At 36.9% G+C, this 13,383-nt stretch overlaps 1 protein-coding gene across 1 annotated transcript in view; it reads right to left on the bottom strand.

Moving 5' to 3' along the window:
• TENM2 (teneurin transmembrane protein 2) overlaps positions 1–13,383 on the bottom strand; it is a 970,061-nt gene that overhangs the window by 183,853 nt on the left and 772,825 nt on the right. Inside the window, exons 12-13 of the mRNA XM_058167878.1 lie at positions 11,149–11,250; positions 1,618–1,812 (exon numbers count right to left, since the gene is read on the bottom strand). Coding sequence (XP_058023861.1) covers positions 1,618–1,812; positions 11,149–11,250 — 297 coding nt within the window. The remainder of the gene's footprint in view (positions 1–1,617; positions 1,813–11,148; positions 11,251–13,383) is intronic.

Here is a 13,383-nt window from a genome sequence, read left to right on the forward strand (position 1 = left end):
GGTAAAAAGAATTATACATTTTTGGGGTATATCAATGATTTTAGGATATGTAATTTCAGTTCTGCACCTCTTCATAAATAATCTTTATTTTTGAAAACAGTTTTAGGTTGTTTTCAATCATTTTCAGTTTTAGCCCAGTGCTGAAGTCTGTCAAGATCCTTCTGAATCTCAAATCGCCGTGAGCTGAAAACGCACCTATTTATTCAAGCGGGACTGGCCTAAAATTTTATTGGGGTTATTTATATTTTAATGTTTTAAATGGTTTTAAATTTGGCCACCTTATAATATGTTTGTTTTAATTTAATATTTTAATATTTATACTGTGATTTTTTACTTGGCTGTACACCGCCCTGAGTCCTTCGGGAGAAGTTCGGTATAAAAATTGAATAAAAGAAAATAAAATAAAAAAATAAATCTATCTTCTAAATTGTTAGGTATACTGGCCAACTCTGTGTCTGAAAATTTGATGAGTCCTCTTTCTATCCACTCATCTAAGTCATTTTTGAAGATGTTGAAGCGTACTGGGCCTAAGTCAGAACCTTGTAGTAACCCACTGCATGGTTTCCTCCAAGTTCCATTTTGGGCTAGCCATTAAGTGCTGTTGGTCAGCCAGTTACAAATCTGTCTAGTGGTGATATTGTCTATTCCACATTGTCTTACCAAGAAGTAGACTATGGTCTGCTTTGTGAAATGCCTTACTGAAGTCTAATTAAGCTATGTTCACAGCATTTCCTTTATCCATTAATTTAATCCCTTTGTCAAAGTGACTAAATAAAGTTTTTCTGGCATGATCTGTATTTGGCAAACTGATGCTGGCTTCTAATAACTGTCTTCTTCTGGAGGGCTTTCCATTTTAAGCATTACAAGGGACAAAAATTAATTAAGTGAAATCATACAAAATATCCTATTCCTAGCCATATTTGGTCACTTCAATTTAGTTAAAACTTGTTGTTCTCCTGTTCCTGGCAAAAACACCCCCCTCCCCCACCACTCCTTTTGCAGAAAACTTTAGCTACTTAAATGTTCAATACAAAGTGCTTTTTAGAATTCATTAAATTGTCTTCCTTTCTGTGTACCATTTACTTTCCTTTAATTCAATGTGATTGCGTGTAACAAGAATAATTTACTCTACATGGGGCCTCTAAGTGACATGGATACCTGTAGTCTTTCAAATCTGGCTCCTCTTTTTCTGAATTAATTATGACTGAAGTGTTTGCTTTTATAGGTTTCCAATTATGCCATTTTGTATACCATCTTTTTTATTTGTTTTGTTCTGCATTTTGCACTTTAAAAATGCTCAGTCAATAAAATCCATACCCCCAAAGAAAAGAAAAGATAGATCCAGACCCCACAACAAAAGAATCACTCAGGTTTACCTGTGGTGTGTTATTTTGCAATGGCTCAAATTATTAGGATCCTAAAGTACATAGAAAGAAAGAAGCATATAAATACAAATCACACCAACCGGTAGCACAGACGATGCTGAATTCCTGAGCTTCTGCTCCAAGACTATTATAGTAGTTGTGTATCAGAGCATTATGGAATTTTTCCTTTTGTCCTCTCACCCTCTTTACTCAATACAAGGTGAACAAATGTAGTTTGTATAGTAGCATTTACCTTCCTCACAGTTTTCGCCTTTGTATCCTACAGAGCAAACACAGTTCCCTTCAATGCAAGAACCATGGCCTCCGCATGACGGATCAATACACTGGCTGATGGGTATGTCACACTCTGGCCCTTTCCAGCCACTGTAGCACAAACAGGCTCCTTTGGTGTATTGTCCATTGCCACTGCAGAGAACTGGACACGCAGCTGGATAATTGAATGGAAAAAAGGAAACAAAACAGCAGGTCAATATCCAACTTGTGTAAGGGTATGCTGACTTTACTAGCAAGAAACAGGCTTTAAAAGGTGTTTGAATTAAAAAAAAAAAAGCAATACATGCTGTTCTGAATTACCATTTGAGATAATTTAGGCTTTAGGTTCCTAGAGATGCAAAATATTTTTGCTGAAGCATCTTCATCTTGATAAAAAGAAAATCTCCACTGTTGGATTTGAATCAAACTTTTATAGTGCCAGAATTATTTCAATAAATGCAACCATTTTCACAGTGTCCATAATTGATCATTTGAAATCAATTACATTAACAAATCACTATCTAAAACAATATATGGTTATTGAAAATTATATAAAACATATGATTATTGAAAATCACAGCATTATCCTTGCAGACAAATTTTCCTAAGTAATTTTGATGTTACAGCATTAAGTATAAATATTATTTTAAATGTCAACAATATCAACATAAATAGTCCCTAAAGATCGAGCAAATTCTAAGGCAAAATAATGTTAGAAGATGCCATAGTACAGTGAGTCACACCTTGACAAATTAGAATAAAACAAGCAAAGCTTCATTTACAGACTTTCTTGTCATAACCTTAAATATTGCTCAGAGAAACTTTAATGTAGCTTCCATGATTTAAAAACCATCTCAAGTCAAGTCCTTAAAAACCCAGCTTTGCCCAGGCATATGGGTCTTTATGGATTATGGCTCTTGAAATGATGCTTTTTCTTTTTAAATGGAACTAGCTGGAATGTTAGACAGTTCACAATTATTATACCATACAGCCCATTTTTCATTTCCATTCAAATATGGTTGAGCCTGCTTATATGTTATTAATTATTTTGTGTCTTCAAATCAGTGTTAATTCCTGGTGAATGTCTGGACAAATCCCTGCATTTTTCAGGAAAGATTTCAGAAGTGGTTTGCTCTTGCCTATTTCCTAGGACTAAGAGAATGTAACTAGCCCAAAGTAATGTAGCTTTTTTTGTGCCTAAGGCGAGAGACACAGATTCTGGTGCCTTAACTATTAAACCAAAATGTTTTCTACAATATAATTATCATGAAGTATATCCTTGGTTAATCTCCAAAAACTAAATTAGCTAGGTATTTGGGAGGGAGACCACTAAAAAAATCTCAGATCTAGATTATTTAAGAAGAAAGGTTATAATTTGAATAAAGAATAATACTAAGTTATTCTGTGTGATATATTTCTATGATTGCCTAAATACATGTATGGAATGAAAAAAAAATGACTGGATAGAATGGAAAGCATTAATAGATTTATCTGGTTTATGCTTGTAACACAAACTTCCAATATAGTACTTTTCCTGGCACTTACCATTCAGACATAAATAATCTTTTTTAAAAAAATAGACAACCAATTATATTATTAGGTTTTTTTTACAAAAAACCTCCTCTGATTAAAAAAATGGTGACATCAGAACACAACACCACTATTACATTTCCTGTTAGGAATCTATTTGGTTAGCAGTTGCTGTACTGTAAGAACAGCCAACTAGTCCTGTCCAACTAGGCAAAGGTCAAGCAGGATAAATAAATGTCTATAAATTGCTACTTTTGCACAAAAAAGTCTAAACATATGTATGGGATGGGAAGATGGGCTCTAGTTATTACTGGGATGCAAATTGTCATGCTCCTATCTTGGAACTAAAGGACTATGCATGCCATCCATATAACAAGTCATAACCTTCTATATTCAATTTATTTATTTATTTTATGAAAAAAAAAGTGGATAGGGCTTTTAAGAATCATGTGTTGAGAAGTGCTCTTTTGCGGGTCTGGAAAAAATATTCTTATAAATTAGATTACAAGATTCCTATATGGGCGAGCCCTAGACATGCAATAGAGAATATAAATATAGAACAGAAACAGGAAATGATTACTTATAAAGAACTTTTGTATGCTGAAGGAGGTAGATTGCAATTAAAATCATTACAGGTATTAAATGAAGAAGGGAGGAATTATACTTGGTTTCAATATGGGCAAATAAGTGCTAGATGGAAAGAAGATCAAAAAATTGGTATAATGCAAAGGGAGGAAAATTTAATAAAGCAAATTAGAAATCAGACCCAGGAGCATATAAAGAGATTGTATAATGTGTTGCTTGAAATAGATTCGGAAAAGGATTTGGTAAAGGACTGTATGATAAAATGGGCACAGAATATTCAGGAACCAATAATGTTGGAAACATGGGAGAAAATCTGGGTTAGAAATGTTAAGTTTACACAAGCACAGAATTTAAGGAAAATTTTTATAAGATGTTTTATAGATGGCACTTAGATCCCAAAAATTATCATGTATGTATCCTAATATCCAAGCGAAATGTTGGAGGTGTGATTGTGATGGCTACATATTTTCATATTTGGTGGACTTGCAAGAAAATTAAGGCCTTTTGGATAAGAATTTGGTGGATTATTCAAAATGTACTGAAGAAGAAGATAAAGTTCCTGCCACAATTTTTCCTTTTGGGAATTATAACGGATTGTACAGGGATTGAGACTAAACTGATTCTGAATTTAATAACAGCAGCAAGACTGTTGATTGGACAATACTGGAAGAAGGAAGAGGTACCTACAATAGAAGAATGGATACTGAAAGTCATTAATTTGGCTGAGATGGCTAAACTCTCAGCTTTTTTAAAAGACAATACGCAGGAAAGATATTTAATTGAATGGAAAAAATGGAATGATTATCTACAAAACGGATATCAGATTAAGAAATATCAGATTGCCTTTGAATAATTAGAAAGTTATTTTCTGTAATGGGGAGGGGGTTGGGAGACGAAAAGCTTTGGATGAGGTTAATTGGATTGGAAGGGAAAATTTTATTCTATGTTTGGTTTATGTATAACTTTACCTTGTGATTGACCCGGGAAGCCGGGGGAAGGGAGGGGCGAAGGGGGTTTTCTGGGAGGGAGGGGGGAAAAAAGGGGGGGAAATGTCTTTGTTTTTTTAAAAAACTTTTTCAATAATAAAAAAAAAAGGACTATGAAGGAAGAAGTTCATTATTCTACAGACCACTGGGAAGGACAGTATGGACTGACATGCAATAAATCTATTGTCTGTACTCTTCAAGCTGACCCCCTGAGAATCCCTCCTCAAGAGGATAATTAATTCTGCATCTGCAATAATTCAGGTTAGACCATACCTTGAGAATCCCTCCTCAAGAGGGTAATTAATTCCCAATCTCCAATAAGTCAGACTAGATCATTCCTTTAATAGGAATTAAACTGCTGGTGGTATGATATTGGATATGTTTTCTCTAAGGAGAGAAATATAAAATAGTGTTTCCTAATCTCTATTATTTCTACTTTGATATTGCATTTTCTTAAGATTTTGACATCTAATCACAGTATGCAGCATAACAGAGCTTAAAGTACAGTATATTCTTTCTTTGCTTAGGCCTTACAAAGACAAATTCCTTGAAAGATGATGATCTTTTACGTCAAGTTCTTTTGAAGAGACTGTCTGTCTAACTTGCTCTTTATACCAGTATATGTGCAATACGTGAATAATTAACAGCCAAAAAAGCCAAATAGAATGACAAATAATAAGGCAATAAACAACAGTGTCGTAATTGCCACTAGAGAGCAACACAGCTAATAGACTTACTTTAATTAAAGTATTTAGGCAAATAGAGAAGGTTTACCTGATGTCAGAATTATTGCAAAACTGCTACCAGCTTTACTTGGAAAAAGACAATAATCCAGTATTGAGATTTTTTTTTTTAAAGAAAAAGGTCCTTTATCTTTTAAACTATTTTCTATAAGAAGGGTTATTTTTGTTTTTGATTCTGATTCAAATCAGTCTTGACTCAGGCAACTGAAGCAAGTTCCTGCTTTTTTCTTGCAAAGATTTCAGAAATGATTTGCCATTGCCTGCTTCCTAGGGCTGACAGAGAGTGATTGGCTCAAGGCTACCTAAAGCAGGACTAGAACTCTCACTCCCAGTTTCTAGCCTGATGTCTTAACCATCACCCCAAATTGGCTATAGATAAGGGTGTGTGGAATTAAACCTCCACAAACTTCTTAAAGTAAAATACAGACCTATCTCAAATAATTGGCTACTAAGATTGCTGAAGTTTATATGGGGGCAAATAGGGCATTCAAATGAATACAATATAGTTTAACCAACATAAATGACAAGCACATTTGGCATGGTTGAATCTTTCAAATCATCTTAAAGAACAGTCATAAAGAAATACAATGCTGACAATCTAATTAGGACATTAGTATAGTTTCCCAAACCAAGCTTCTCCACCTGATCCTGAAATGGCTGTAGTTGGACCTCATGTGACAAAGATGAACTAAGTAGAGAGAAAACACAAGAACCAGAAAATCAAAACACTGGATGAAACCATTTAGGTCACTGAATATAATACTATTTCTCAGTGTAAAGTTCAGTATAAAGCAACCAGGGAATGAATGACTAGCTGCCAGCTGAATACATCTAATGGAGGGGAACCCATTATGTCTTTAGGTAATTGGTGCATTGTAGAACTTCTCTAATTATTCAGTAGTTTTTTGTCTTATTTATTGAGGCATTATACAAATTCCTAAATAAATATTTAACATTGAACTGTGAGTTCCCTTATCTCTTGTAATAATACTTCTTTGTTTTTGCTATCCATCAATATATTCTGCAGAATGATGTGCTCAGTGGTGGGATTCAAATATTTTAACAACCGGTTCTCTGCCCTAACGATTTCTTCCAACAGCCAGTTCAGCAAACTGCTCAGAAAGTTAACAACTGGTTCTCCTGAAGTGGTGCGAACTGGCTGAATCCCACCACTGGATGTACTGTATATTATCCTACATCCCTGATTTTGGGAACAAAGGTTCAAAGATCTCATCATTCTAATGAGAGTTAAGCTAGAAATGTAGTATCTGAAAAGTTTACTCTCCTGTGCTATCAAACTACATGTTAGCAGGCAAGGCAGAGAATCATAGGACAAAAAACTCATCAGGTGTGTCAAATCCCTAATATTCAAAAACCATGAGGGGAAAGCAGCACACGCTGACTTAAGCACTAAAGTATGGATGCTTTAATTAATCCAGGGTGAATTTAATTGCTTTAGCTAAGTGGAAATTGGGTTAAAAATGATGCAGAGCGTGCTGGGGTGTCTTAAAAATCATGACATATGAGTTGGATGAATCGATAAATTAAAAGTGCACAGATGTTTTAATTAAACCCAAAGAAGTTAACAAAGATCACCAGAGACTTTTAAGCCTATGATTAATTCAATTCATTTTAAATACCTGTAGAGATATGAGGATGCCTCCATTTTGAGCATTACAAAAATTCCCAATCAATAAGCGCTTAAGCTGCCCTGAATATTTTTTTTAAATGATAGAAGGCGGTTCATTGAACATAAACCTTCCAGTACAGATAGGACAAAAGCAAGTTGCCAGCCCTGAAGGCCATCTTTTTCTTTGGATCTTCTGACACAAGTGATATGGGAGGCAAATTTGGACAACTCAGTTACTTACAATGGTATCAACCAAGAAGAGAAGTTGTGATCTTGTGCGGAGTATCATTACTTATAAAATGAATGTCTACTATTCCTGAATGCTTATCAGTTTCTCTTTGGTTGGCTTAAATCAAAATGTTACAGAGTAGCCACCATTTTCTTATGGATGAAGTTAGCAAAGTGACAGCATTAATTTTTGATTGTTGTTTGGCAATTATGATTGAGTTATAACCTTAAGATATATGCAATCTTTTTCTCTTACTTCTTGAGTATCTGGTATGGAAGATATCATGAAACATGGGAAATGTAAACTTCCAGAAATAAGGCTTCTGTATCGTACAGTTGTTTTTAGTATACCACAATTTAGAAGTGAGGTGCACTGGTTAAACAGAATGATGTGATTCTTCAGTCTGAATCTTTTATCTTTGTCTGTTTTTCCCATAGATAGCCCTGGTAGCCTCAGCTGCCTTAGCCTGACTCAGTAACATGGCACATAATAGTTTCTTGGCTTGCCTCAGCTCTGGGCTATGATGTAACAAGAAGGTCCTTTGTATTGTTCTGCTGGGCTATGCTGGGGTTTCCTGGAAAGCCCTTTGCATACAAAGCCCAGCCCCACCCTGACCCAGCAGCACAATGCAAAGAGGCAGTTTTGTGATGCAAAAAGCTTCCTAAAGTATCCCAACAGCACAGTGAAAAGGGCCTTTTTCATGGTGGAAAGGGCTTCTGTGAAGGGCATCTGCAAAGGGATGGGCTTTGCACTATGAAGGGTTACCTAGGAACAGTAGTGGGTTCCACTTACCTTCGCTACTGGTTCGGAACTGTGAGCTGGTGCATGGCACCTCTGCGCATGTGCAGAGTGTCCATAAGGGCGTCTGGGCAGGTGGGCAGAGCCTCCCGCCGCCACCATTACTGGTTCACCCGAACCAGTAGAAACCCACCACTGCCTAGGAAGCTCCAATAGTGTGGCACAATTTTATTTTATTTTTTGTCAGTGTGAAGGGTTTCTGTGAAGAAGTAGACTTCGTACCTTGAAGTACCTTCGAAAGTGCTTTGCAGAAGTCCTACGCAACATGAAGTTCAGCCGGGTCCAGTAGTTCAGTGAAAATCTGTAGTCACCCAGATCCCATTCAGTTGCCCTTGTCACTCTGCACCGGGAGGCTCTGTGCTGCCCCAATGCTGTGCAATCTGATCATCACTGTCTTTTTTTCTCCCTCTGCTAATGTAACATGCCTGCCCTGGCTCTTAATGAGGAAATCATGTGGGACCATCTTCTCTAAGTATTGAAAGAAAACCACAGTGTGTGGCCTCAGGAAGAAAGCCTCCCGTGGCCAACTGCTGGCTCATAAAACATCATGGCAGACATATTTGATCAGCAGGAGGAGGAAAAAGACAGTGAAATTCAGTTACATTGTCAGGAACTAAGAAGTACAGGGAGCTCAAAGGATATACTACACTGTAGGTAGGGGAGACAGATGTGAGAGGGAACTGCAACACCACTGCAGTCGTAAGTGCAAATGTCTATAGAGATTCTCAGTCATCCAGGTCATGGTTGTCCCAAAGGTGCTTTTTTCAAGAGGCAACTGAACTTTCCAGTTTTTCTTTGAAGACTTTTCCCTTCTCATCCAAGAAGCTTTTTCAGCTCTCTCAGAGCTTTCTTGGATGAGAAGCGAAACGTCTTCAAAGAAAAACCGGAAAGTCCAGTTGTTTTTTGAAAAAAGCACTTTTGGGAAAGTGCAATTTTGAACATGGGAGTGTTGCAGTGGCCCTAATTTCAGGCACAAATTGCTTGTTCAAAATTGACATAACTTTGGTCACTGAACAAACGGTTGTAAGTCAAGACCTGGAAAGCAGTACAATAAAACTTTCTCTGAATGTTATTACAGTGCATTCAATTAAATGAGGATGATGGACAGGAGAAATCCAGGCCAACATTTTTACTGTGCTCCATGCAACGAAGAAAGATTTCTGGTGAGTGCCATATTAATGTCCCTGATGAAAGGGATGGTGTTTAAAGTGGAGATCAGTGGCTGGATCCTGGCTGGAGAAATCTCTCCAGAAACTAATGTCCTAATGTTCTCTTTAATTGTATTCATTTTATGTATTCAATTCATGCTTATACTTATATATATTATCTAATATGTACTCGACAAACTCCATGTGCGCTCTGGACAGCTGCTCCTTATAAGCAGACTGCAAGAAGCAGACTTTGCAGGTGGCTTATGAGTTGAGCGACTGGGAGACAAGGGATACAATCTAAGCTCACAGTCATAACACAAAATGCACCAAAAGCTCAACCAAGCCTCATTCCTTAATCAATATTGTAGTTACTTTTTACTGCTTTGTAAATATCAAGACCCTTTGGAGCTGCCAGTTTTTATTGAATCCACCAATGACTTTACTTCTTAAAGAAAGAAGTTTTAAAGACGATTTTAAGGACTTGGAAGAATAAACATCAAAGGGTTTCTAGAGCAGGGGTCCCCAACCTTTTGGACCTCAAGGACCATCAAGTTCATAATTTTAAATCCCGTGGACCACTAATACAAATCCAGCGTGCCACTTGCTGAAGCACCTGGACTCCCAGTGATGGGATGGGGTCCTTCAGTCACTCTCCCTCCTCTCTCTTTCTCTTTCTCTCTTTCTCTCCCCCTCTCTCTTTCTCTCCCACTCATTCTCTCTCTTTCTCTCCTCCCTCTCTCTTTCTCTCTCTCCCACTCATTCTCTCTCATTCTCATTCTCTCTCATCTCTCTTTCTCTCTCCCCCTCTTTCTCTCTCTCTCTCCCACTCTTTCTCACTCTCCCCCACTCTCTCTCTCATTCCGATTCTCTCTCTCTCTGATTCTCTCTCATTCTGATTCTCTCTCATTCTCTCTCTCACTCTCTCATTCTGATTCTCTCTCATTCTCTCTCTCACTCTCTCAGATTCTCTGTCTCTTTCTCTGTCTCTAATTCTCTCTCATTCTGATTCTCTTTCTCACTCTGATTCTCTCTCTCTCATTCTCTTTATTATTCTCTCACTTTCATTCTGTCTCTTTTTCTCTATTTCATTTTGCACAGCATCAGCATTCTGCTTCGGTATATTTGCGCCAGCTGGTGGAGCAAAGCAGCCCTCATCTCCTGCCGCTTGAGACTCAGAGCGGTAAACAGTGTCTGGTCAGGGGAGTAGCTGGATTTTGCTCTCCATTGCGGATGCCACATCAGCCCTCTGCAAGCTCTCGTCTCTTGAGGAGCCCAGCCAAAGTTTCCTGTGCCGCTTCAGTGAGCGCTCCTCAAGAGACAAGAGCTTGCAGGGGGCCAATCTGGCATCTGCAATAGAGAGCAAAATCAGGCTGTTCCCCAGATCAGTCGCCATTTACCGCTCTGAATCCCATGCGGCAGGAGACAAGGGCTGCTTTGCATCACTGGCTGTGCAGATATACCGAGGCGGAATACCGATGCTGCACAAGTGCAAGTAGTGCTTCGCTTTCGCAGCTTCCAGCCATTGCAATTGCTGCTTTGGCCCACTTGCACCACAGCTCCTCCACCAGGGTACACTGGCAAAAATACGAAGATTTCTCCACAGACCGCCAAAACTTTCTCGCGGACCACCAGTTGGTGACTGCTGGTCTAAAGTTCTTATTCCAGAAAGTTAAAAATTGACTGAGGATCCAGATAGATTTGGAATAAAAAAAATGAAATTAATTATAAAAAATCCTACCCATGGGAAACTGGGATTGTGTAAATTCTTTGAAAATCACATAATTGCTATGAAATATTTTTCCTATGATTTAGAATAAACTGTAGAGTAAGTAACATGTGAAAAGCAAGCTAATCGCTACCTTTTGCACAGTCTGGTCCATGGTAGCCAGGAAAACAATGACAGATTCCGGATACGCATTCGCCATTCCCATGACAATTGCGTGGACAGTCCTGTACAGAATCTGAAAAACAGACATCACTGATTTGTCAGTTATTTCTCCAGGTAACATTGCTTTTGATCTTCATGCCTTTAATGAAATGTCAACATTTGAAAGTCACTTCACAATAATTAGAAATGGCCCGAACAAAGAAGAAAACCTTAACACTTCTTAAGAGTACATTTTCTAAATATTACTAAAGACTTTGTCTGTTTTGCTTTTTTCTTTTTTGGTCGAGTAGCTATTTCCTCTCTGTGGGGAAAAGGAAAAAAAAAGAAGTTACTGCACTTGAAGGCATTTAGCAGCCCTATTTTCCATTTGAGGAAATGCAGAGGCAGAGAGGTCCCCTCTGTTATATAATGAGTCCAAATCGCACATTCACAGTTAGGGGTCTCTTGTACTAATGATTAGAATGAGTCATTGTATTTTGGTAAGTGACTGCAATTGTGTATTATGACTCAGAAGGGAGTCTCCTATATATGGTGTGATTTCTTTTTATATTGTATGTAGCTTTTCCATGTAGTAATTACTTATAGCCGGACAATAATTCCCCATGAACAAAACATGCCAAAGTGGCAGCTTTTAACCATGTTTTCTATAATCTCTGCACTGGAAACAACCACAATCACTGCAGCATCGGTCTGTGTTATTAATACTTTTGCTTTTATTTTGTCTGTGCATCTTCACCGATATATGTGTGGCAAAGAAAATCAATATGCTGAGAAAAGTCAGAGAGCTACGGTAAATGTCTCTCTATAAGCTTTGACATCCTTTAACACCTGAAAAGGAACAGAAATCTGTTGGAGTGCTAATGCTTCCTCTTATGCATAGCTGGTGCATCAAACTGTGTATCTCAGACCTAATGGAAAGGTCCAATGTTTTCTTTCTGAGGAAACCAAGCTCTGATGAAATACTGGCATCTTTGAAACCTTTCACTATTCAAAAATAACTTTTGTGGTTTAATGTTTCTCAGACACCTTCTTTTTCTTTTATATCTATATCTAATCTATATCTATATTTATATATACATGAATATTTTGCACCATCTATTTGTTTGGCACAGATCAGGCCCCCTATTAAAAAAAAGAGAGATTCTGTGGCCTCACACTTCACGCCCAGGCAATGTCAGGCTTCTTTCAAATGGGCAACAAGCTACACTATTAGACTTCTAAGGGCACAAAAGTTCTCATAAGTACATTTAGTTCAGAAAAGCTAATGAAGCTGTTCTGTAAGAATTCCAGTGATTATTGTACTGAAACTAATTTTTATGCCTTTTTCTCCTGCCAACTTGGTGTTACAGACTTGAGACCATGTTCTTTTAGGAGGGAGCAATAATAATAATTTAAAAAAATGAAATATGAATACTGAAAATTATATGTTTTAGGAATGAATGTCTAGAAACACACAAACATGGATATAGAAGGAAAAGGAAAAGGAAAAGAATACCACAGTTTTTGCTCAGAGTGACTCACAATAATTATCAGGATTTTTATATTAATAATAAAAAATGATAATGGAAGGAAAAAACTAAGTTAATTAATTTATAAAATTATAAACATTTTCTAGTTCTCATAGATACAGAACAGTATTTCTGTATTTTTATATGTATTTAGCTGAAGAATAACATCTTTTGACATTTGTTCTTTTATTTAATATTGCTCAGTATTTCAAATCTCTATATGGCTTGATGGTGAAGGTAATGGATATGTGTCTCTGAAGAATCTCTGAACTGAATAAATACTGTACTTTTCTTCCTTTTCAGGCAATTACTATCATTGTGCCATCAAGAAGTCTACCTAACTATTATACCTATTACTTTGGACTTGCTCATAAACTGTGACTCTGTTCCTGACAACACTTTCCAATATAGCTCCACGGAAGGAAATGTTGCAATTTTAAAATTTTGCATTTCTAGCAGATTGCTGATTCTCTGAATATGTGAAAGTATTGCGACAAGGGCTGGATTGTATATATTTCAAGATGTACGATTTACATGGGTATACAATTCTTATACTATCCTATCTCTTGATTATTCTAACTCAAGGTGGTTTACATTAATGCAATATTTTAAAAAAGAAAACTCTATGAATTGCTAGCAACATAGGCATTTTATTTTATTATTGTATTTTATTCTGTTTATTTTTTATTTTTATTGTA

This window comes from Ahaetulla prasina, chromosome 2 (genome assembly GCF_028640845.1).
Source record: "Ahaetulla prasina isolate Xishuangbanna chromosome 2, ASM2864084v1, whole genome shotgun sequence".
Lineage (NCBI taxonomy): Eukaryota > Metazoa > Chordata > Lepidosauria > Squamata > Colubridae > Ahaetulla > Ahaetulla prasina.